The sequence below is a fragment of the Eucyclogobius newberryi genome, unplaced genomic scaffold (assembly GCF_026437365.1).
Source record: "Eucyclogobius newberryi isolate DKJ021-1_F unplaced genomic scaffold, fEucNew1.0.hap1 SCAF_14, whole genome shotgun sequence".
NCBI lineage: Eukaryota > Metazoa > Chordata > Actinopteri > Gobiiformes > Gobiidae > Eucyclogobius > Eucyclogobius newberryi.
In genome coordinates, this window is record NW_027315768.1 from 16,054,002 (window position 1) to 16,080,191 (window position 26,190).

General features: G+C 40.0%; 1 protein-coding gene across 7 annotated transcripts; it reads left to right on the top strand.

The window, feature by feature from the left end:
* The first annotated feature begins 1,106 nt into the window (after positions 1 to 1,106).
* On the top strand, positions 1,107 to 25,523 carry osbpl6 (oxysterol binding protein-like 6). 7 transcript variants are annotated; one of them, XM_072444491.1, is made up of 23 exons: positions 1,107 to 1,350; positions 5,486 to 5,744; positions 10,689 to 10,811; positions 10,988 to 11,041; positions 11,706 to 11,819; positions 11,904 to 12,074; positions 13,045 to 13,189; positions 13,291 to 13,394; positions 13,678 to 13,770; positions 14,893 to 15,061; positions 15,256 to 15,386; positions 16,791 to 16,901; positions 17,217 to 17,348; positions 18,139 to 18,226; positions 21,165 to 21,418; positions 21,581 to 21,718; positions 21,897 to 21,960; positions 22,060 to 22,138; positions 22,348 to 22,492; positions 22,565 to 22,709; positions 22,795 to 22,921; positions 23,013 to 23,135; positions 23,217 to 25,523. In XM_072444491.1, exons 2-23 carry the CDS (start codon positions 5,589 to 5,591, stop codon positions 23,326 to 23,328), a joined length of 2,778 nt encoding a protein of 925 aa, XP_072300592.1. In that variant the 5' UTR covers positions 1,107 to 1,350; positions 5,486 to 5,588; the 3' UTR covers positions 23,329 to 25,523. The 7 variants fall into 7 exon arrangements, with proteins under 7 accessions (XP_072300592.1, XP_072300593.1, XP_072300594.1 ...); XM_072444492.1 differs by having other exon boundaries at positions 16,791 to 16,898; XM_072444493.1 differs by having other exon boundaries at positions 13,048 to 13,189.
* Positions 25,524 to 26,190: the final 667 nt, after the last annotated feature.

A 26,190-nucleotide genomic window follows, 5' to 3' on the forward strand; every position in this document is an offset into this window, starting at 1 on the left:
TCCATCACGTGTGGTACGCTGGAGCCACAGCCAGGGACAAACAGAGACTACAGTGCATTGTGCGCTCTGCTGAGAAGGTGATTGGCCGCAAACTCCCATCTCTGCAGGACCTGTGCGTCTCCAGGGCGTCTGCAGGTCGGATCACAGCCCTTCTCACCCTGGACATGGACTATTTGAGCCACTCCCCTCAGGCAGGAGGCCACTCCCCTCAGGCAAGAGGCCACTCCCCTCAGGCAGGAGGCCACTCCCCTCAGGCAGGAGGCCACTCCCCTCAGGCAAGAGGCCACTCCCCTCAGGCAGGAGGCCACTCCCCTCAGGCAGGAGGCCACTCCCCTCAGGCAGGAGTCTACGGTCCATCTGGACCAGAACCTCCTGTCACAAGAACAGTTTATTTCCCTCTGCAGTTGAACTCATGAACACTACCTCAATTCAATTCAATTTATTTTTGTAACGCCCTAAGCACTTTGCACTCACTGCAATGTCACTTCCGATTGCACTTTATATTTTATTATGTACATATCACCACTTCCTATTGCACTACCACTTCCTATTGCACTACATAACTTTATACTCTACATTTTATCACGTACATATCATGCCGTTTAGTATTCAGTGTTCAATGTTTTGTTGTTTGTGTTGCATCGAATCACCAGGACAAGTTCCTATGTCTGTGAATTTAGTTTATCGACAAATGGCAATAAGCCCTATTCTGATTCTGATTCTGATTCTGATTATGTAGTTGCCTGACATCCGCCGCTCCGTTCCAGTTTAGGTTACTCCAGTGCGGCTTTTAGATTCCGGTCCTGCCTCAGATCCAGACCGGGGCTTGTTTCCCGCTCTCTTCCCGCCTCGCGCTCGCGCTCGCGCTCGCGCCCGCCCTGCTGCTGCTGCTGCTGCTGCTGCTGCTGCTGCTGCTGCTGCTGCTGCTGCTGCTGCTGCTGCTGCTGCTGCTGCTGCTGCTGCTGCTGCTGCTGCTGCTGCTGCTGCTGCTGCTGCTGCTGCTGCTGCTGCTGCTGCTGCTGCTGCTGCTGCTGCTGCTGCTGCTGCTGCTGCTGCTGCTGCTGCTGCTGCTGCAGGGCGGAGGCGGAGGCGGAGGCGGAGGCGGAGGCGGAGCGAGCGCGGAGCTGAGCCGAGCATCACCACGACCCGCATTCAAGGAAACGGGCTAACACAGCACTTTGCACTCGTGACTCCCGGTTGACTGTGCGAGTCTACGTGTAAAATATCGTTTTGTTGTGGACGTGTAAAGACGCCATCGGTGTTTGGAAAGCTGGGAGTCAGTCGAGGGGACGTCTCAATTGTTTTCTGCGCCAAGAACACTTAAGACATGGTCATTACACCGTATTTGTGGTAAGGAAATCAATCATATTTTCTTCCATTGGCATGTCATGAGCCATCCGTGTTTCACGCATATTATGAGGAGATGAAGAAGCATTTGGCGGCAGTGTGCCTGCTGTTCAGAGCAGCATCTCCGTGTGCATCCTGAGTGCATCACCAAGGACCAGACACGACCATCTTTCCACTAAACATGGAGCTGGTAAAGCTTTTCTTCAGAGCTTTCATGGAGACTGCGTGCACTAAATGTCCAAGAGGAGCTGTGAAGTGTGACCAGTAATTAGCCCACTCCTGCTCACTTAATAGTGTAGTAGCATAGCCTACTGTAGACGTAATGCGTCACTGACACTTTCACAGATGAATTCATACATACATTTGTCAACAGATTTGAATCTACTCTACATGTTGCATTATGTGGGCACATTTAGAGCAGGCTACGTGTTTCCAGACATCCTCTGCTCTGATACTGACCTACCGTCAATGTTTATAGCTCTGTCATTACAAGAATGGCCACTCTTTGAAAGTAAACTTCCATTGCTGTGGCCTCCCTTCATCCACCAACAGTAACTGGGTTTATGAAGGTCAAATTGTGACTTTGCAGTTTCTTGAATAACTCCAAATCAGATGAAATGTACCAGGCCATGGCTTCTTGAATACACAGGGTTATTCAGCATGCATGATGGATTTTCCCAGTCCTGCTCAACGTTCTCCTGCCCCTAGTCTTTGCTCATAGTTTTACCCTTGATTTAGTAAAAAAATAAATAAAAAAAAACAGTAAAGTGGTAAATATAGTTGATTCTGGATAGACAAAACAACAGCGTGTTTCCTTTGCACAGTCAGTGCTTTAGCCGCCACAAGATGCTGCTTCATGTAGTTTGACACATGACTAGGGATGTCACAATATATCATTTTAGTGTTAGAATTATTGTGAGAAAAAACATCACAATTATTGAGACTGTGACCAAACAACAGTGACATGTTTCCTTTTCTTTCATTCCTGTGATCTAACATGTTACTGTTCCTCAAGTTTGTGACCGGCTTTACAAAATGTAACTTGAAATCAAAATAAAGTTACATTTGATAAAAACAGCCAGATTAAACCATTCTTTACATGTATTTCAACTTGTTGGACTATAAATTGAACAAAAAAAGACTTAATTTTGCTTCTAAAATTGTCACCATTATTATTATTTGGTTCTTACTATTATATTGTGACCTGTATAATCACGATTATCTTGACATGCCTACACATGACACATCCTCACAGTCAAAACATCTTTGTACTGATCGATACGCATTATTAGCCACTTGTAAAAAGAATAGACGTCCTCAGCAGCTCTGTAATACAAACTTAGGACACAAGTCTGCTTTTGTTGATCCACTTTACATCAGCAAACCTGCACAGTGAGGGTGGGTCGATAAGGTCAAATTGTGGCTGGCTTGGATAGCTGGACGGTGTAATAAACATTTCCCTCATCTTCATTATGATTAGAACCAGTGTAAACTATTCAGAGTTTAACATTTTAGACCCGGTTCTGCAATGTTTGCCCTTTGAGTTCTGTAAAACGCTTATATTAGGGTTTGTTTTAAAAAATGGGAAGTTTGTGAGACAGCTTGCATCTATGTCCTTGAGCCACATTTGAGCTCACGTGCACAAACCGTCCATTTAGCAAAAGTTAAGTCTACACCAAAGACCCGCTCTGAAAAGTTAATGATATGGCAAAGAATGTATGAAGTTTTCTGTACTCTCATTGATCGATCACGTTTTTTCTCAAACAAACAAATAAATAGGTTTATGAACAGGACAAGACAAGCTTAAACCACAAGGAATGCCATTTAACACTAAAAAACTATCAAATGTATTCCTCTAATTAACATTTACCTTAGCAGACACTATTGAGCATTTGTCCGCTTATTGAAACCTGCATGTCTTGTAATTAATCCCATAAACAGAATGAACAGATTTAGATATTCTCGTTGATAGTTCAATATAATACATGTCATTTGTCAGACTAATACTCATGTGTACACAATCAGCAACAGTTGAAAAGAGCTTCAGAGAGTTACACTGAGTTAATTAGAAAAGACAACACTCCAAAAAAAAAAATGTATAAACTATGATTATGACTGCACTTGTTTCCTTATTAGGTCAAGGAGTGAGTCTAATATTGTGCCCTGAGCTTAGCAGCTTATATCCTGGTTGGCTTAAGACAGGCATGATGATGATGAGAGAATCTGAATTATAGATTATGGTGTGAGTATGCTCCGTGTGCAGAGCTGCTCAGAGCTGGACCTTTGGAGTCGCCTCTATACGACACTCAAGAGCTGGAGAGGAAAACATCCTGCTGCTCAAACACGTGTGTCACTCGGTCTGTGTACTCTGTGTACTCTGTGTACTCTGTGTACTCTGTGTACTCGGTGTACTCTGTGTGTGGGGGAATCCTTGTCATTAAGGACATTCTCATCAAGACTCTTACCACAAAGGTCATGCAGATTGTAAAATACTTACAAAATGCACCATTGATTCACCTTTTTTTGTCATGACCACGTTCTTTTTGTGCAGACCCACATCTGTGAGATGAACATTTTAATTTAGAATAATTGTATTCAAAGTCATACATTTATGGAACAAAAACAATCTTTACAGAAAAATATAAGTTCATTAATTGCTGTTGATCTACATTCCTGTCTATAAACAGCATCATCTTTAATTCTGCTTCGATTATGCTCCACAGCAGCATAAAATAATATATGTTTACATTTACATAAATGTATTTGGGAAACAGGAATTTAATGTACAATTACACACATGAATCTATATTTAACGTATGTATAGAGTAAGTACTTGTTTACAGTATAATTTATATATATTCAGTGCAACGACATTGTTAGAGAAAAGTTTTTGTTATCAAATGAAAAATGTAATTGTCAAGGAGAATCTGATCAAGCTCTATTAAGTAAATATTACCTACAGTCACTCAGTTGTAATTACCAGTATGTTGCATGGGAATGCCACACATTAGCTTCACCATATTAGATGTGACAGTGATAACTCTAGTCGGAGTTGTGGAAGTCTGTTGACTGTGACGCTTGTAAATATGATAAATGTTTCCATTTGTAATGCAGAGTGTAATGAGAGGATAATTAAGGAACATTTCAAAGCTGTTTGAATCTGTGAGAGGCAATGATTGAGGGAATTCCTGAAAGACTCAAGACTCTTAGACTCTTCTCTGGATAAAAACTCATGAGTGCTGTTTGATCAGTGACAAAGGCTCCATCACAACGTCCTGAGTGATAAAGTGAGGACAGCACCAAGCTGGAGCACAAGGCTGGACTTGTGCTTATTACAGACACTCACTTGTTTGCACTTTCTGTTTGAAATGTTCAGTCATATTGCATTGCTTTTTTAGGAAAGCTTGGCAATATCTAGGACAAAAAAGCTTCTACGTTCTGCAAACCCACTTTACACTATGATATAAGCTCCTCTACTGAAGCAGCATGCTTGTTGTATGTTCAATTTTATATGAATAACTTACTGCAAATGTTACATTATATTTTATAAGAGCAGCTTGAACGCACTACTGTCATGGGATTCCATGCTTTATATTTTACACTGCGCAAAACAATATGCTATTCACCGGTTACATAGAGCTTCACATTGAGGCGTGGCTCAGTGTCTGAAAAGCTGTTTGCCATAGCATTTTAAGCAGTGGAAGCTGGCATCACAAGGAGGGAGTGTTGTCACAATATCTCATTCTATTGTTAGAAAAAACACTGTGAGGAAAAACTTGACAAAGACATTTTGCAATTATTGACACCATGACAAAGCAACAGCAAAATCCTACATTTAGTTTCATTTGCATTGTCATTCATCAAATAGATTTAAATTTATTTTATATTTGACCAGCTGAAATCAAACTTTTGAATGATAAAGTAAAGTTATTGTGCCACTAAAAACACTTAAAATGCAGGTTTCGGTAGATGGAATTGAGATGACGTAATTTAGCAGTTTCTTATACAAAGTATATTGTGACAAAATTAAATCACAATTATCAATAAACAAATAATCTTGACATCCCACATCAAGTTATTATTGTTGTAGTTATTCTAATTAAAGAATGCCAGAGTAACTCCCCATTGTGTGTTACAGATAAGAAGCGAGCAGTGAGCAGAAGGACGTGTGCTGCCCCGGAGGATGTTTCTGACCCGGGCTGAGTGCTGAGGGACGCCCACAGAGACACCCAGAGCCCAGCATGTCCCAGTACCAGTCGTCCCTGCCGCCCCAGCCGCGCCTGCCCCACGGCCGCGCCTTCAGCTCTGAGGAGCGGAGTGCCACACCCCTCAAGACCTCCACCCCGGTGCACAAGAGCGCCTCGTCATCCTCCTCCTCCCATCGGGACAGCCGCCAGGTACATCTCTAGAGTTACATCTAGGAGACAGATGCACTTTGAATGACTGACACTGTAGAGCTGTGACAATCGAGACGGAGAAAGGAATTATGGTAACGGTCAAAGCCTTTTTGTATCCATCCTTTGCTACAGGCAAAGCCATGTTGCCTTTGAAGGATTTCTACCTGCCTTCATGAGTCATCTTTATTGGTCGAATACAAAATGTACCCAATCTGAGCTATACACACACTATAAACAAAACTTATATTAGATTTAAACATATTATGAAGAAGTGACCATGCCTTATTTTACTGTAATAATACAACGTAGGTTGAATGTAAAAATAGCCTCAACTAAAGTAAGCGTGTGTTCACACTTGTACATTCACCCACAAACTGGGAGTAAACCTAAAAATAAACCTGACTAGATCAGGATCAAACCAAATCCAACAGAACACATTTTCTTAGCAAAAAACTGAATGCAGCTTAAACTAAACTATAAATATATTACAATGGGAAATATACTGGTTTCAATTATCATCGGAACATGTGAAGGAATTGGTCCAATATAGATAATTTAGCAAATACTTAGCACCATTATTTTTTCTAATATGAGAACTATAATTTAACATGAGCATTGTTATGGGTTTTTAAATCTTGAAATTGGTTTCGGCAAATAATGGATATTGGCCACAGCAGTAAGACAAATATTGGACCGTGATATCGGCTAAAAAAATGTGCGTCACTACAACATTCAACCAAGTATAAATAGCTGAGATTAAACATTGTTCACAGAGATGCTGCTGTTTCTTGTAAATCGGACCATTTCCCTTTTCGGTCTGACTCAGCAGTTTCCCCTCATACTTAAAAATCATGAATAAAAAGCCCTCTGGCCCTTTACGGTCGAGAGGACTAATCAGCTATCGGAGCCCAGACCTCACCCAATTGTGTAAATTAAAGTCTTTAGTGGGCAGAGAAACCCCTCTATTTCACAGTTCACGTGTCAAGCAGCACTTAAATTGAACCGGATCCAAACCGTTAGAGCCCCCTTCTCCTTCCTCCTCACCCCGCTGAGCCGCTGCGTCACCATGGCAGCAGAAACAGGACGCCGCTACCGGAATCTCTGACATCATAGCTTTTCCATCGCACACGCTTCATTAATATTTTATAAGCAACTACTGGAGATTCGGGGCTCTGAACATGTGGCATTCTCTGGAAGTAGTCGCTATGGGAACTGGATGTTGGACAATTTTTACCATCCTATCTGTTATGTTCTAGAATAACTCACATTTGCAGATTTAATTACATGTGTAAGTGTTTCATCTTGTAAGACCTCGGTTTGTAATCCTTTTTCATCTCTTTTTAATGAAGTCCTGGGCTGACCAAAGCTGCTTAGATATTAACAGGCACAGCTTCTCCTAGCAGCTTCCATTTAGTTTCACACACCTGCTTGATCAAGAGCTAAAGATTAGTTGGCATGGTTTGGGACTCATTAACATTTAATTGGGATGTAACTCTTGGTGGATACAGCTGCTCTGAGTCATGATGCAGCAGACTGATCGAGCGCTGAATTATCCTGGTCCTTTTCACCCATGTTCAAGGTGATAAACGAGACATGCGTGAAGTTAGTAACTGTTCTCTTAGAGCTTTGCAGGGGAAATGCCCAGTACCTCCCCTTTTTTAGTTATTCATTTGTTATTTAAAGTAACTGTATGTAACTTTCTAGAGGTGGAAAGTTAAAACCGTGCATGGACCTTCCAAGTTTGTATGTACAATAAAAAAAAGTGTATGTATATATATATATACACTTTTTTATTGTATATACACTCTTTGATCTATTTCTTTGGCAATTTCTTTTAACTGAGGCTTTAATTTCCAAAATAAAAGTAATAATATTTGATAATTTTATTAATTGAGCCTATGATTTTAATCTAGTGATAATAAGTGATAATTGTTGGTGTTGACCAGCCATTTGCTAAAAAATATGTTTCATGACAAATATATTAGATCAAAATGAATTTTTGAGGTTTAAGGTCCTCAAGAACACCAGAGTATACTATTAGACTATTATAATAACCATTAGTTGCAGCTCTTGTGATCGATAAGATTTGAGAAACCTAAAAGTAGATACGGTTTGAGATACCCCTTTTGATTAATTTCCTTTTGATAAAACCTGTTCTAGACTCAAGAGAAATGCCTAATTTGGGCCTAGATCTATACTATATATACACTACTGCAAGAATAATTAAATATAATGTGTGTTTAGTTGGATCAGGCCCAAATTTCCTGGTCAATAGTTGTGACTTTCCTGTGTGCTGACAACTGCTGTTTTCTCTCCTGAGAGCAATTAGCGCAGCACATGCAGAATGTGCACTCACACTGCCACTGTTGCTCAGTCCACATATTACTTTGTTGATTAAGTCTGACATCAAACCTGTGCGATGTAAAATCCTCTGACACTCCAGGGCGTGACTTCATAAAAATGTCTGCCACACTTCAGTTGTGGGCTGATTGTTCTAGTTTAGGGGTTGTATTTTTATTATAGAGTGTATTATGGTATTAAATAATTGAAGATGCTGGATATTCCGCCCTGGAGTAAGTCTAGTCTGCTCTCAGCATGTGCTCAGTGTCCCTGTCCTGGTGTTGTGCCATCATAATAGTCAGATTACTTGTATTTGGATCTGTGTTCCTACTATCCTGTGTTTTGCTGTGTCAGTGTTGACCTCTGGCCCACACAAGCTCAGGGAGCAGAGCTGAAGTAGTTGCATTAGACAGAGACAGTGCTGTTTCTCGCTCACAGTGTTAACTCCTCATCCATGTGTCAGGCCTCCTCCTCCACTGAGCTTAACTGCTGAGCCAGCCTCACACTGCAGTCAAATTTATCCTCTCTACTTTCCCTTTGTGTCTTTGAGCTGCTACAGCCTAATTGTACAGACATACAGAGGAAAAGCCTTTTACAGAACGTAGCAAAACTGAACTTGTTATTTGTTTGTAAAAGCAGTAAAATGGTTCCAGTTGTACGCCGTGTCCCAGACCTCAAATATCTTCAACCATCAGCGTTTGTATAAGTATACCATACTAATTATGCTGTCATTACTTTCTGCTGGCTTTTGAACAAAAGGGCTGTAAAAATGAGACAATTTATCACCAACATTTATTACCAAGCCATATTTGCTCTGGCTGATTAAATCCAGTGCAGGGAATAATTTCTTTGGTCTATACAGCCCTTGGCTTGTGCTACGTACTGTTCTCTCTATAGTGTTTATTGAGTGTGGCAGTCATTGACTGTGTGATCAATAGAGACTTTGCAGTGCTGGTTCATGACGTAAAATGTCCTAATTCTTTTGCACTATAATGATGATAACTGTGTTAGAAAAACATGTTGCTTGAATGCTTATATATATATATATATATATATATATATATATATATATATATATATATATATAGTGATGATGAGGCCCAAAGCTTCCCTAAGGACATGTGTCCTCCTTCCTCCATCAAATGTACCTGCAACAGCTTGATTCAATGTAGCATTACAGCCGAGCCACGCTTAGGGCACTGCAAGGAGCTTTGGCGCTTCAAAGTAATTATTTTTTCTTGAATGCCCTGTGTTTTGTTGCATGCATTCCATGCATTTGTTTCATGTATTTTATTATTTTCATAGACATAGGTGTTAAAGAAGGAGACTTTCACTTCAAAGGCTCATAATGAAAAAAACTTGACGTGAGGAACTCTCTGAGGTATCAACACTTTCACTTTGAAATCGCTCTGGCTCTGTGTTGTTGTTGTTGTTGTTGTTTTATGGCGGTTGGCATCCAATTGTTGCATTACTGCCAGACTTTATTCCTCAGACTTTTCGTAGTCCTCAGTCTGTGTTCAGATCATAGAACAGTCACCATCACCTCAAATGGAGCTGTGGCTTTGTGTAATAACCAATGTATTGATCTGTTGTGAGAGACGGACTTCTTAGAGTCTTTTCACCAAGCCACAATATGTGTGGAATGGCGCATGCTACTTTGTGAAATATTGAGCTATCTTTTTATATTTAATGTTGATAAATAGTAAAAGACAGTAGCTCTCAAACTACATCATGTCTATGATCTTCCAAATACCACCAGGACTAGACCAGAACTCAACCTAAAGCCTTCACTATGAAATCTTGACTGTCTGTAAACAAAATAAACACCAGCACAAGCCTGTGCATTAAAGCTACACAGACTAGTAAACAGCAGTGCTGGTGTCTGTATCACAGACGACCACGTCTATGTGATAAATCGGTACAGACGCATTGCATAATGTCTTCATATGGTTCGAGTTCTGCATATGCATGAAGCAGCTGACAAGAGTGCAATCAGTGTAAGGAGAAACATGACCTTATTACAGGACTGATGTGCTCCCCTTGCTCATTACATTAAACAAGCTGTTGGCTTTTTATATTAATGAAATGTCCCACAAAGCAACGAGGTGTGACGCCAAGTGTGTGTGAAACACACAAATCGCCAAAATCTTATAATACACATTTTACAGTACGACTGATAATAAACATTATTTGTATCTTCACAAAACATTTTCAATTTGAGCTGGAAAGCTTCGGTGTATCACTGGTTGCTGCATTCAGCTGAAGACAGAGCAGAAATCTGAGCTTGGAAAACATGACACAACACTGTCTCCTGTCAGGGCAGTACAGTGAGGAGGGCATAATGCTCTTGTCACTCCGAGGACACTCTTGGTGAAACTGGGGTCTCATACCTGTCCTGTCCTAACGCTTTTGTCCCTCGAATCCTGACGCGTCACTTTGATATACAGACCTTGCAAAGGGAAGGACAGCGTGGTCAGGGGAAAGCTAATAAAGTGGAAATGCTGAGGGGGCAGAAGGAATCTGAATGTAGTAGTTTTTGTGATGTTTGGTGACAGTAAAAGTTTAGTCTTTGCTACATTAGTTACATTATCTTATCTCTTTTAGGAGGCAGACAGCTGGGAGATCGTTGAAGGGCTCAAAATCGGCCAGAGCAACGTCCTGAGGCCAGATAAACATGAAGGTTTTATGTTGAAGAAGCGGAAATGGCCACTGAAAGGCTGGCATAAGGTGAGTGTGTTAGCAAACAGTGACACAAAGACTACTGTTTCGGCACAGCTGCCTCACAATGCTAAACAGAACAAGGTGCTTCAGTCTCATACACAAACCTTTGCCAGGCCTTACAATTAAATGGAAGAATTGAATGTAATATCAGTTTAAAATCTATTCTTAACTTCTCTTCACAGCGTTTTTTTGTTCTGGACAATGGCATCCTGAAGTACTCCAAGTCCCCTCTTGATGTAAGTGACTCTGACGTCAGCCCTAGGACAGCAGCGGGCAGCTCGCTACCTCATGAGCTGTAACAGAAGCAGCTTGACCCCGCTGTGCTGTCAGAGAACAATGTGGTGCGCAAATGTGTAAACAAACATGGTGGGGTTGGATTGAATATACTGTATGTTAATAATGATAATAGTACAAGGAGGGATTACACGCATTAATAATCTTTCAACTTTAATAAAGCTCTTAAAAAAAGACTCAATTGCGTTTTACAAATCAGCACAATTACAAATGATACTGGTGTAACAAAACGGTGCTCTGTTGTGAATGTTGTCCTCGTAAAAGAAGAAGTACATAATTTGTTAGAACAACTGGCATTTACAATTCTACCAAATGCCAACATACAAATGCAATAAGCCAGGTTTAATCTTTTCTAATTCAGTTCACTTTGCACATTTTAAACCCATTTGAGTGAAGACTGAAATGGTGAAAACTAATCTAAAAATCACATGCATTTCAGAACAAGTTTGTAAATGCTGGCACTCTTGTCCATTCAAATTGTGATTTTGTCTTGTCTGCAGTTCATCTTGAATTTACAAAACTATTAGAGACCCTTGAATATTTTAGTTGTCCCTCTCGTTAAGTTGTTTTCTTGGTTTAGACGTTCTTAAAGTCTTTCTCTCTTAGATCCAGAAAGGCAAACTCCATGGCAGCATTGACGTGGGCCTCTCTGTCATGTCAATTAAAAAGAGGACTCGGCGCATTGACCTGGACACAGAGGAGCATATCTATCACTTGAAGGTAACATGGATCGATACTGTCACCGCGGCTTTGTTGAATAACATCACACACGCCACTTAGTTTCCCGTCCTTGGTTCACTTTAGGTCAAATCCCAAGACATTTTCGATGCCTGGGTGTCCAAGTTACGACACCACCGGCTTTACCGACAGAACGAGATTGTGCGATCTCCTCGAGAGGCCACCATGAGGCCGTTTCCTCCTTCAACTTCCATCGAATCTCCCCAAAATGTATCCACTCTGGGACATGAGGCCAAGGTGAGTTCTTGCGTTAATCCCACGGCTAAATTAGGTTTAGCTTTCCACACAGACTTCAAAGGAAAATGTGGGGTAGAAGGAAAATGTCAGTTATGGGATTTGCCTTGAGCGGAATATCCAATTCACTTTGGGTTCATCATGGGAGTTATTTTTTTTTAATAGAAACTTAAAATATCACAGACAAGGAGACATGAGACCCACACTATAGTTACTGATTTTCTGCCTTCTCCACTATTGACCTTGCTGTGGTCCCTGATTTAAACGTTAAGGACAGCCATTGTGATCAAACTGGTAATTGGATCCAGATCATTCGGATAACAGAGTGGCTTGTTTGTCAGGACTTGCAAAGTCTAAATCCCTTTTAAGTGTGTGAACCAGTGAAGCCAAAACCTCTCAGGTGAAGGTGTCCACTGGGACTGGGACTTTGACTCCCGGAGCAGATTATCAGAGATGATCAGTGCCATCTTTAACCAGAGCAGCTGGATATTCTCTGCTATGATGAGCGCTCTTTCCAGACTACAAACTACAGCGCTACATCATAGACTCATGTAAAGGCAAAAGACAGTTTTAGCTCTGCATGGTTAGTTTTATGTTGGGTTTAAACAAGTAATCGAACAACCTGGACATGCACAGACTTCAAAACCTGCCATGTGCTGAGAGAAGAAGTTTTATGACTCACACAAAGGAAGAATTACACCAAAATCGCACAGGAACCATGTACATTTAGTGTTTCGGATGTAGAAACTATCACGCACGTATACTCAATCAAGATGTCCTCAAGCAGCATTTATTTAGCTTTATCCTGATCAAATTAGCTAAATAGGCTCTATTTCATGGTCTAAAAATCAAATCAATCAAATAGCAAAATATTCATTACCTGCAACAAAACAAAACTATACATAACATTTATTCATAAAATCTGAAATCACACTTCGATATGTAAAAATAAAAAAATCTGCTTCAATTATAGCAGGCAAAACCCAGCAGCTTGCCATGGCAACCAGTTGCCCCCAGTAACAGCAGCAACAGCAGCCTCCCGGCCTCCTACAGCAACGGCCAGAGCAAGGTGGCCGTGTGGCTGCAGGAGTCAGCGGAGATGGATAAGTGTGCAGAGGGTAAGGGCCATTTCCCTGCTTATCTTTGGTCCTAATCTGATTAAACAGGCAGAGGAGTGCTGTAATGATCATACTTGTTACTCTTTGTATTCAATTGTTAGAGCTCGCCCGATGCCAGTCTAACCTGACCGATTTGAGTCGACTATTGCAAAGTCTGGAGATACTGCAAAGAACCCAGTCGGCCCCTAATTTCACTGAAATGCAGGTAAAGATTTCCCCAGCTTAAAGTAGGTGCCATATAATAACAGTCCTCTTGCTAAATATAAAGTTTATATTATAACATTGTGTAACTGTGTGTGGGTGTTGTGCTGCCTGCAGTCACTCACTCAAAACCACTCACACAGTCACAGCCATAATTGATCAGCCATTTTACTTTTGTAGTTTGCACTGCTTATGTTGTCTAAACCCTTTATAATTTGCTTTTTGCTGCAACCTGTGCGTGAAAGTCACTGTAATCACTGTGTTGTGTGTTGATGTGTGCCACTTAGACAAATTGTGTAGAATTGTCTAAGAAAGAAAAGCGCATGAACAGAAGATGGAGAACCAAAAGTGTCGGCAAAGATCCAAAATTCCAGCTTCAGGTACTCGTCTTCTCACCCACAAGCTTTCACATAACACTTGTATTGTAATTGTTCTGATGATTGTGTTGTAGCTATGCACTCAAAGATGAAAATGGTTGTACTGAGGCAAGGCTGAATCATTTTTTTCTGTTTCTTTCATTTCTTTCTTATTGTTCCTTAATGAGGTTGCTGTAAAGCTGGCTTTTATTAAACTAGCACTCACAGAGAAATGCTTTTTTTGCCCATTAACATTTCTTTCTTTTTGCTTTTCACAAATGTGTTTTCTAAAATTCACTTCTAGGCAATGCTGCTCCTTTTTCCATTTGAAAAGAGAGATTTAAAGTGCATATGACAGGTTAGAAGACACATTTCACTAAAGCATAGTCAACACAATTATATTTGATTTGAATGTTAAAATGCTTCCTACTTTATCCTACATATTTAGTGAACTTTATACTTTTACTTGCTGTTGGACATGAACAGCAGATGTGACATAAGAAGTGGCAATTACATAACTGTTACCAACAATCTCATATAATTTACCCAATAGATGTGTTTTATGCAATACTGTGGAAAAGGAACAACATTTTTAAGTGCAATAACATCCCAAATTAAAAATAATGCTATGTTATGTCTATTGTTCGCGCACCAGGGCTTTAAATAAATGCGTGACCACCATTTTCTCATTTTGTTTAAACTGACAGAAAAATGTGTCCCCCTTAATTTGGGATGGATTGAGAGACTGCTTTTTAGAGCGCTACTTCCTGTAATTTTCAACATATTTTCTGTAAAACATTTCTAAATACTTACAACAGGTAGAATCACACTAAACAAAGTAATAATTTACACACCATGAAAACCTGTCAAATGCACTATAGAACCTGAAATCTGCCCTTAAGAATGACCATAAGCACATCAAAGACTGGGTTTGCTAACGTTCTCGTAAATGATGTGTAGTGGTGACACTAATTGGCCAACTGGCTTCTTTATAGCCAGTAAAGCTGCTGAGTAAAGGGAAAGCTTCAATAAGTAATGGGAATAACCTTGGTTGGCTGTCATGTTAAGAGCGCGTGAGCTCACAACTCCTATTCCCTCCAGGTGATCACTCACGCTTGTCTTCTGTGGACACCATCTTGTCTCCAGGTCCCACTGTCGGCGAGCATGTCCCCTGTCCGCCTGCACTCGTCCAACCCCAACCTCTGCGCCGATCTCGCAGACTACCAGCCCCCAGTGTCGCGGCTGACGGAGAGCGTGGAGTACACTAGTGACTACATCAAACTACAGGAGGAGTTCTGCACCATCGCCCAAAAAGGTCTGCGCAGACGGCAGCGTGCACAAGTTTTAGAATCAGAGGCCATTAAAAGTGTCCAGTCACATCTAATTAGATTGACTTTCAAAGGTTTCATGTGAGGCTTCATCTTAGCTTCCAAAATGTCTGTAAAAGTACATGAAAAGTTTATAAACGTTTAAACATTTCACTACTTACTCAACTGCTTTTCCTTCCAGTGCACTCTCTTTTGAAGTCAGCTTTTAACACGGTGGCCATAGAAAAAGAAAAGATAAAGCAGATTCTGGAGAAGCAGGAGCAGACTGAGCAGGCAGCACAGATCACCTGTCTCAGGAAATCGCTCTCACAGGTAACGAGAAAACTCAACCTGTATTTTGTTTGTCTTCCAAACTGTGTTGCAGAGCTTTCAGTGCAAATGACTCCATGTCGTTTACGCGTTGGCCATGGCTAGGGATTCTCAATTCTCATATTAGTCACAGTTGTGCTTGAGTCCTTTACAAACCAATTTCAGAACACTGCTTCAGGATTAAAACATGACTCATTGCTGTAATTTATGTCTTTTCCCACACATTTGAATCTGTTGTTTGTCTTTTGCGCTCATTATCACAGGCCGTCAGACTAAACAAACTCACAATGTTTTTATTTTGAGCCGTCTCTGTTAATCACAGTTGGAAAGCATGACGCGTGAGTCGTGATCACCAAATTATCTCTCTGTCCTAATTGCTGAGATAAAGTGTGCGGTGCAGTTCATTAACTCTAGCTTCTCAGGCTCGTCTTCTAACTTGTCACCTAATTGGTCTTTTCCCGCTAAGAGTTGACACCGCTTCAGCAGAACGTTTTTTTTCCATGTTTTCTGCAGTCTGCCCCTAATTGGGCTCGAACATGGCAAGACTGTTCAAGGCGAGGTGTCAGAGTGGATAGCTGAGTAGGAGTTAAATGTGAGATAGTAATTCAGGAATTTGAGAGCAACAGCTGCTACTGTTGTTAAATCCAACACCCACAAATAATCAACGTGGCATTTCTGAACTGATCGAGTGGTAAATACAGGCTGGATGAAGTCAAAACACCATGTAGTTGGTTAAACAACTTCTAACGTCATCTAGAACAATGGATAAAGGTTACACTAAGGGGGTTTACTACTATTACTACTATCCGTGTGTTTCAGAGTGATGAAGATCTTGCACCATTGCCAATAAAACTTAAGTAATATTACTTTGTTTGATTTGCACCTCACCTTAACTTTTGGGTCTATTGTTTGGAAATAAAATAATTTGTGCATTATATTTATGTTTTGTCTGTTCGATAACATTAACTCAAATCTTAAATCAGATTTGAAATACAGTAAATTTCACTTCCAAATTGTTCAAACTTTATATTTCTACTTGAGTATTTAGCTTTTGGAAAGGCAAAAGTCCCCAAATTGAGGACAGGAAGCTGAAACCCATGAATGCTACTGTGACTTAAAATAACTCAAGGGTCAGGGGCAGATAGAGTCTAGTGGGGCAACTATAAATGTGAGAAAAATGTGTAAAATCAACAAAACTGTGAATATACTGATGCCTTGTTGCTGTGTTCTTTGACCCTATCTTGCAATCGTTCAGAATCCTCTTTTGGTAAATTATTTATTTCACTATAATTTCACAAAATGTAACAAATATCACCAATTTAGTACTATTCATCATGATTCATTGTGTATTACTTTGACAATGGAATATTTGAGTTATACCAAAAAATTAAATCAAATCTTTTTCAGGCCGTGTCCCAGAATGCAGAGCTCCGAAGCCGTCTAAATCGCATCCATTCTGAATCCGTCCTGACTGAACAAGTCGTCAGCGTCAACATCATCTCGACACCGGACGAAGTAGTATGTCACACACTGGTCATTTTGTCACTGGTTGGGCTAATTTTCGGCTCTCGAGGCTAGCATGATAGTGAAGCGCTTGTTTGCGTCCTGCGTCAGTTGCTTTATTGATTCCTGTCCGCACAAATTGATGGTCCTTTCGGTGAGTCCTGGCAGGTGAGCTTAAAGGATTATCATTCTGTAGCGGCGCATGACATCAGGGTTAATGGAAAAATGACTAATTACAAAAATGATTACCGCGCGAGCGAGTTTGTTTCTAAATCTGTCTGCGTTGTTACAAAAAAGCATTGTGCCATGAATTGTGTTTCTTTGCTTCAGGTTGGAGAACAGATGGGGATCCCTCTGACTCAGCAGGCTTCCAACGAGAGTCGACTGTCCATGTCAGAGTCGGTTTCAGAGTTCTTTGATGCCCAGGAAGTGCTTCTGTCAGCCAGCTCGTCCGAAAATGAGGTATAATGGGGCAGCACAATAAGCTAATACACATTCGTTGTTGACAGAGGAAGGATGTTGTAGAGGAAGTTGCTGGAGAGAGAGATAAAGTTTCGCCAATAGTTGAGAAATATTGTTCAAGTTAGAATTGTAATGCATCTTGTCAAGTTTGGTTTGCAGTTCCACACTTTGTTTCAAAATGTAGTTTAATCTTTGAGTTGTACAGTTGCTTTATTGTCACAAGAGCAATAGCACTCTGGGGAGACTTTGTTGCTCATGCATTGAACAAGGATTACTCTCCAAGGAAATTTATCAAGCCCTTGTCCTTTAGCCCCACTGGCACCAACTGTTAGACTTTTATTACACTGTGGAAGCTACACCTTATTGACTGAAATAATAGACTTGAATCAGAAATTGGCTTCAACATGCTTCCCTTTGGCAACATGCGATGTCCCTATTGTCCCAAAATTGCAAGCTGCCGCCATGTTGTTTCTAGATTCCAGTGTAAACAAAACAAATGTAAATCTCAAAAACCTGCATTAACTGCCCAAATGACCAGTAGTACTAGTTTTGAGAGGTGATTTTGAGCATCTCTCCGTGTTTAAGTATAAAATCCAAGTATAAAATCCCTGCAGTGTCTCATCTCATGATTACTGCAGTGGCATAGATAGTGGGTCACTGCTGCAGTTTGTTGGCCAATGGCAATCTGCAGTGTGTGTGTGTGTGTGTGTGTGTGTCCACATCTTCTGTTGTGTCATTGAATCCTGTACAGCTCTGACTCTGCCCACTTTGTACCTGTCCCCCCTCACAGGGCTCAGACGATGAGTCATATGTCAGTGATGTGAGCGACAATATTTCCGAGGACAACGCCAGTGTCACGGATAATGTCTCCAGACAAAGTAGGTCACGTTTTGCCATTTTGCATCTGAATCGAGCATCAAACTCATCATTAGAGAGGAAAGAAAGCAGGGGATCCCACTCTGCACACTCCAACACTCACAGATCCAAGGTTATTAATCAGTGTGACTGAGGTAGTAGAGTGTGGAGGGCTCTTTGCCAAAGACTGTAACTGCAGTGTGAGTGGAATCTCCTCTTTTATCATTGTCACACTTAATAATGATGAAAGGACCAAGGCACTTGAAGTTTTCACAGAGAACTTGAAAGGCAAATGCTTTACGAATTGATTCAAAATGATGTAACAAATGAAAAGGAATGACAATCTATTTACATTTAGGTTCATTTTGAACTGTATTCATACACTGCAGCAAGAGCCGCTATGGAAATAAACATTAATAGGCAAAGATTGTTTTTCACCTGAGCTCCAACTCCCTGTTTGGGGAAGTAAAACTTAAAAAGGAGAAGGAGACTAACTATAAACATTCATTAATAAGTCATAGGTTTAGGTCCATATACAGCAGCACCTGACAGGTGGTGGCCATTCATTTTATTTATTTATACAGGGAAACCCCAATGGAAAAAGTTATCTTTTTCATGGGTAACCTGTTAAAAAACAACACAAAATAAACAACAAACTATTATTATTTTTATAATTAAATCGTCGATTTGAAATTTGTTTAGCACTTAAAACAATTATGGCCAGCTAACGGAATCAAAAGCCTTCTCACCGTCCTAACACATTTTTACAGCTTTGTTTTGTTGTTTTTGTATTTGGCTCATTATGTGTAAGGATTTCTTGTGTTTGTCGCTTGTTAATGAATCCTGTTTGATCATTGTGGATTAGGTTTGGGAGTATTTGTTCCATTCTTTTAGACATATTTCAGTTGTATATAGTCCACATTCAGAATAGAAATGGGTCTGTATGGGGCACACTCCGGTCGGTCCTGCCCTTCTTTTGGTATCAGGGATATGATGGCTTCTTTCCAACTAAGAGGGGTCTGAGTTTTCTTAAGTGCCCTGTAAGTTGCCAAAAGGAAAGGTGTAAGTGTGTCTTTTAAAGCTTTATACCACTCTGAGGTAAACCCATTGCTCCCGGGAGATTTATAGTTCTTAAATCATTTGATTGCACCTTGTTATTTCAGCTCTTAATTTTTTTAATTTGAATTTGGTCTTGTTTGGTTAAGATTACATAATTTTGCCTGTCCCATATTTAAAAAAATGTTCTTTCAGCTTGTTATTTTTTAAGTTTCCAAGATAGCAATTTAGATTTTTTTATCCACTCTCATAATACCTTTGTTTGGTAAAGAGCATTTCCTTTGAAGTCAGATCATTCATTTCTCCTCTTATCATTTAATTTCTTGTAGCATTTTAGGACACCCCTTTTGGCATGGCTATCCTCCAACAATTTACATTTTCATTCATTTAGCTTTTTCGGAGGCTATGGCTATAATTTGTCCTCTCAGGACTGCTGGGGAGACATTTCCCCAGTGTCATTTTCCTCCAGATAAGGTCGTCGTTAAGCAGGCATTGAACCTCCACAGTGTGTGTTTGTATTTCCTCCAATTCAAGTCAGAAAAAGTCAATGCAGCCCTTCTACGTTTGCCTTTGTATGATGAATAATAGTATTTTTTCTTACAGAATTTTATTAATTTTTGATGTTTAGAGTCATTCAAATATGTCTCTTGTCAATACATATTGCCTATTCTTTCTTTTTTTTTTTTTTTTTTAAGATTTGTGTTTGTTTGTTTGGTTGGTTGGTTGGTTTGTTGGTTGGTTGGGTTGCCATTCACATTGAAGGATGCAACTGAACGCAACTTAACACTATTGGGTTGATTGTATTGATCCAACCGTTGATAACTTTCAGATGTTTTTTATCTCTCTGGTTGGAAATAACAAACATACACAAGAATCATGGGAATACAAAACCACTGAAAGGGTAAAGAGAAAACAAAAGGGTTTATGCTGGAAACAGGCATCCAAACCAAAACCTGATAAAAAAAAAATAATCGTAAAAGGGAGGAAAGTCCAATCCTAATGAAGGCCCCCCCAACAAACTCCCCCTGCACTGCTGACACCAATCCTCAGAAGGAACTGGATATATGACCTCCCTGGCTCACCACGTCCCCCTGCTGCACATCTGCAAGTACTTTCCAATTTCCCACAAATCCAATTTCCCACATTTGACACATCGATGAGTTGATGTTTTTAATCACATAGTTTATGTACAAAAGCAGACAACCACGCTGCTCGACTTCGTCCATGCGTGCTCCCACTACTTTCAGCTCAGCAGATACTGCAGCAGATACGGCCGGGCCCATGGCAGCGATCGCCTCGGCTCTAAAAGACTCCCTCTTTTTTTAGAATTCTGCAATAAGGATTTAACCAAAATTTAGCAGAATTTCCCTGTGATTCAGAGAGAGTATTGACGTAGTAAGATTCTTTGGCTTCACAAACAGAACAGAAACATTGCACTTATGACAAAACTTAAAGGGGGATCAGTACGCGAGCACAGATGGCTAAGTAAACGCAATTGACCAAAGCCAGACTTTTTAGACCATTCTCTTCCTTTATCAGAATCAGAATTACTTTTCCCCTCCCAAGGGGAAATTGTTTCCATTACAGACATGCAACTGAGCAGCAGAAGAAATCGTTATCAAAAATGAAGAAACTGTGCAGTTCAATTCCCATCTCCGACAATTTACAGCATGTCCTCCCTTCTCTCTCATCCCCCATTTGCACTCTGTGCTTTCCTGTCAATAAAGCCTATGGGCAAACAAATCTTTAAAAAACAAAATAAAGACTATAACTATAATATTAAATATCAGTCTCACACTAACACAAGACTGTTCTTAACATTAAAAAAGAACATGTTTTCTCCAACACAAGAGTCAGAGTCCAGCTCGTCCAGCCTTCCGGATGATGAACTGTTTTTGTTCGCAGTGGCCAATGGAGACTTTGCTGGCAGTGCCTTCCGTAACGGGCGTCGCACCTGCCTGCCCGCTCCCTGCCCCGACATCAGCAACATCAACCTGTGGAACATCCTGAGGAACAACATTGGCAAAGACCTGTCCAAAGTGTCCATGCCAGTGGAGCTGAACGAGCCGCTCAACACGCTGCAGCGCATGTGTGAGGAGATGGAGTACAGCGAGCTCCTGGACAAGGCTGCCGAGACCGAAAACCCATTCGAGCGCATGGTAACGACTTCAAAGAACCGTCTCTTTCATTAGTCACTTAAGTGTTGTGCAGATGCTGATTAATGAACGAGCCATTCACGAGGGCCCTTTTTAACCTGCCTTATGTTGTAACTGTTGCTAATGCGTGCGTGCACTAATTTACTGTTCTGTTTCCACAAACAGGTTTTAGTGGCTGCGTTCGCTGTCTCAGGCTACTCCTCCACTTACTACAGAGCAGGAAGTAAGCCATTCAACCCGCTTCTCGGAGAGACTTATGAATGTATACGTGAAGATAAGGGCTTTTGTTTCTTCTCTGAACAGGTATTAAGATTATTATTCAAATGTATATATTGAAGAATATTATTGCTCAAATTGTTGTAATGGTTACAAATGATGTCTTGCTGAACAGGCATTTAATATACATGATGATATATTTTATGCAACACCTTTCCAGAGAAGCTGTTAATTTTTCATGTTTTTGCTTGATGTTGTTTCAAAGGTGAGCCACCATCCCCCCGTCTCCGCATGCCACTGTGAGTCAAAGAACTTTACCGTCTGGCAAGGTAAGACATGGTTCCAATTAGTGCCATGTGAAGAGTCATTACTCTACACGTTTTTACTTTTTAGGCTTATAAGGTCTTATGTACTTCTCTTTATTCTAGATGTTAGATGGAAAAACAAATTTTGGGGAAAGTCCATGGAAATATTACCAATTGGCTTTGTGAATCTAACAATCCCAAGGTAATGTACTTATTTATTTCTCATGTGCGGCTATACAATGATCAAACACATGTTACTTTTCTACTCAAAAAAGCAGTGAGCATTCAAGTGAAAACAACTGTCCTTCTGCAGCGACACTTCTAAAACGAGTCATCACTAGCATGGAAGTACGAACTAAAATCAGTAGATCGATTATAACACTCCTCTACTGTGTACTTAATTTCTTGTAGTTTTGGAGATCATTATGAGTGGAATAAAGTCACAACCTGTGTTCACAACATTCTGAGTGGACGGAGATGGATTGAACACTATGGAGAGATCACCATCAGGAACACAAAGAGCAGCGCCTGCCTTTGCAAACTCACCTTCGTCAAGGTATCACCAGCCACAATAACTCTACTGTATGAGTCAGCATTTTACTATAAATCCAGGGTTTTGCATTTCTAGGGAAATTACTGGAGTTCAAATGTCAATGAGGTGCAGGGATTTGTGATGGATCAAGAGGGCAAAGTCGTTCACAGACTTTTCGGAAGATGGCACGAAGGTCTTTACTGTGGCGTCCCACCTTCTGCCAAATGTGTCTGGAGACCAGGCATGCACTTTCCGTTTCACACTGTCTCTTTCACCCAATTTATACGACCTAATCTTATTCTCCTTCTCAATTGTTCTCTGTATAGGCTCCATGCCCACAGACTATGAGTTATATTATGGCTTCACCAGGTTTGCAATTGAACTAAATGAATTATGCCCAGAATTAAAAGATGCCTTACCGCGGACTGATGCTAGATTCAGACCAGATCAAAGGTAATGTCTTCCGTCTGTTTTGTTTCTGGAATCTTTTCTTCGACAGTGTAGGAATGTATATTTAGTGACTATTGTCTGTTTGGCTTTACAGGTACTTAGAGGAAGGTAATCTCGAGATGGCAGCCTCAGAAAAACAGAGGATAGAAGACCTTCAGCGAGCCAGGCGGAAATGGAACGAGGAGAACGACATCAGGCAGGAGCCGCGCTTTTTCAAGTTAGTTCAGAGGAAATGTGAACATCTTGTGTAATCGAGTTTCTGTAAAACTGTGAGGTAAAATCATGTTTTGTTTTTCAGGAAAGTGGTAGATTCTAATCACAGGGAGCGCTGGGTCGCCAAAAGCACATACTGGGAGCTCCGTCGAAATCCTGGCTTTATCAATATGGAGTCGACTGTACATCTGTGGTAGTACATTGAATAATCACAGACATGAAGGAAGCTACCTATGCACAAAAAAGAGGGGATGAAGTATTAATAAAACACGAGTGCATGGTTTAGAGCTGTGGTAGAGCTGAGAGGGGGCCGGATGCCCAGCGACCCTGCTGAGGTTTAGAGGCGCTGTCATGTCACCCATCCATGGAAACACCCTCTGGGGTCACCTTCATTGTGCTCCATAAAGCTGGGTTGTCAGGGCAACAATCTAACCACTCCTATGTATTTGTGCCCTCAGCTCGTAAACGTTTGTCCTTGCCTTAAAAAGACATGCATCTCAGTCACAGTAGTGCTGTTTAGATGAAGACATCATCCTCACTGTTTTTTGACTTAGATTAGACTTTAAACTGTAAGTTTTTTATATTAATTTCGATACCATGCATGCTTAGAGTGCAGCTCTTATTGGCATCGAGCATCATTATATAATTGTAGAAAAAAGAAGTATTTTTATATATTAAAAAATATTGGACTATGAATTTAGTGAAAAGGGATATTATAGTAATTGGTCAATTTTATTTATTTATTGCCTTTCAATACTTTGGAATGGGGAAGGCCGTTACCCGTGAGGGAGAAAAATTAAAAGGTCTTTTTTAAAAAAGCAGCAGTATTAGATGAAATATAGTCTGATGTTTTGTTTGAAGCTTTTACTGATAAATACAGCTGTAATATGTTTCACAATATACTCACAACAGTGTCCAGTGTCTCTGCGTATTACTACTCTTAACTTACACCAAACCAAATCTGACCCTTTGCTTATTTTAGACTCAGTCACAAGAAGAAACCTGAAACCACTCCTTCCACTTTACTTGCCCTTACATAACACAAACTCACACTAGCCAACTAACACGATGCATTCATTGGGTGTGTCATATTTTCTTGGACCATTCATCTGTCATAATCCTGCCACAGTTAAGAACATTTTAGCTCTTATTTTGTCGCCAACAGTTGCTCACCCGTCTATCCAGCCTCCAACCAATCCTGCTAAAAAAAGATTATTTTATTTCTATTATAGTTTTTTATGATGCAAACCTATTATTTCACCAAAATTATTATCGTTATGATGTGAAGAAGCCAAAGAATGTAATCCTTCTAATTCAAACTGAAAATAAACTGATAAAAAAAGATGTTTAGATTGTGCTAAACCAACCTACCACATATCATTACCTAAACCAGAATGAGGAAAGCCTAGTAAACATTGTTCACTTTTGCTTTAACCACCAGAGCCACCTGCTGGACATCCTGTAAAACTGCATTTTTCATTTAGTTATACTTTTTATCCAGTATGTTTGACAAATTACAGAACATGTGACTGTATGTTGAGTTACTTTTTCAGATTTCTTGCCGTCATATTCCACTTTTTTTTGCATAAAAACATTCTTGTGGAGTTTTCTTGCCATTGAATTTACTGGCATTCAAACCAATATGAGAAGCTCCATCAATGCACACCTAAAGATAATAGATTTGTGTGTACTGTTGTGGATTACAGACCAAAATGAACATAAATGATTTGGCTTTACATCATAGTGTCCCATTTTAATAATGTGCTAACAATTCAATGCTGAATCTAGTCATCATTGGTTTCACTTGCTGTGCCTTAATGAATTTGACTAATGCATCACTAACACATTTGGATTCCCTTATAAAGACCAGATCCTGCTTACAGCTCATGTGGCTCACATTTTCCTCACGTTAAGTCATCTCCGGTGGTTAGAATATGCAAACAGCTTGAAGCGCTTGCAGATTTTATAAGATGCTGTCCCGCTTCTAAAACCAGAACCACAAAACATTTAACTATAAATACAAGAGCTTTAGATTGCGAGTCAGAAAAAAAAAAAGATAGCCATTGGTTTTAAGAATTCCAGATTGAAAGGATATTAATTTATCATTAAAAATAAATAAATACGTGTTATAGGGTTAGATGTCATCCATTGTCTAGACTACACAAGCTTGTCAAGGAATGAATGTTGCGGATGCTTATGAAAAGTTTTGTTTTCTGAATTGGAGTCATTGTGCAGACTGATATGTTTCACAAAAAAAGCACTGTCAGATCAGTTCATTTCTAATCTTCCAAATGGGTACCTTCTGAAGTGCAATTTAACAAGAACATATCTTTCCATAAACACTGTACACTGCTGCTACATAGTGCTTGTTCTAATAAAAATGGAAAACCAACTTGTGTTTGTCATTTTACCTTTTTGGTCGCATATGTTGAAGTCACTGGACAAAGAACAATTGTGAGATAGCACCAAAATAAACAGTCAATTTGTTTTTAAATGTACTCGTTATTTCTTTTAGTGATTTATTGTTCTGATTAGGAGGACCTAAACCAGATTGTCAATTTGTTACACTGTGAGGCAGGAAAAAAGTGACAACATACTGCACACAATTTTCACATTTGTATGTCATTTCTGAACAGCAGATGTGGTACGTAAAGAATTTGGACAAGATGCGATCTAAATCACTCAGATGTGTCTCAATAGGTTAGAATTTAGGAAATGGAGTTCCATCCAGCGGGAGACAGACCCAAAATTGATAAGGATCAACTTTGTACAAATGGTTTATCTTGCCACCATCTAATATGTTGTATGGATCCTGAAGTTAATTCTTTCAGGCATGACCATTTTTTTCACTAAATATTGATGACCCTGTTTTTTTTGTTTGTTATTAAATTTGTCTTAAATAATTTCTATAGCAAATACTGCAATCAGTATCTGAAGTATTAAATTCGACCATCATTGCTGAACAGGATATAACATAAAAGTCTTTAGTTTACAAAAAGGCACAAAGGGGAAATGGAATGAGATCAGATTTTAGACAAAACACTACAACTCAAAATGTA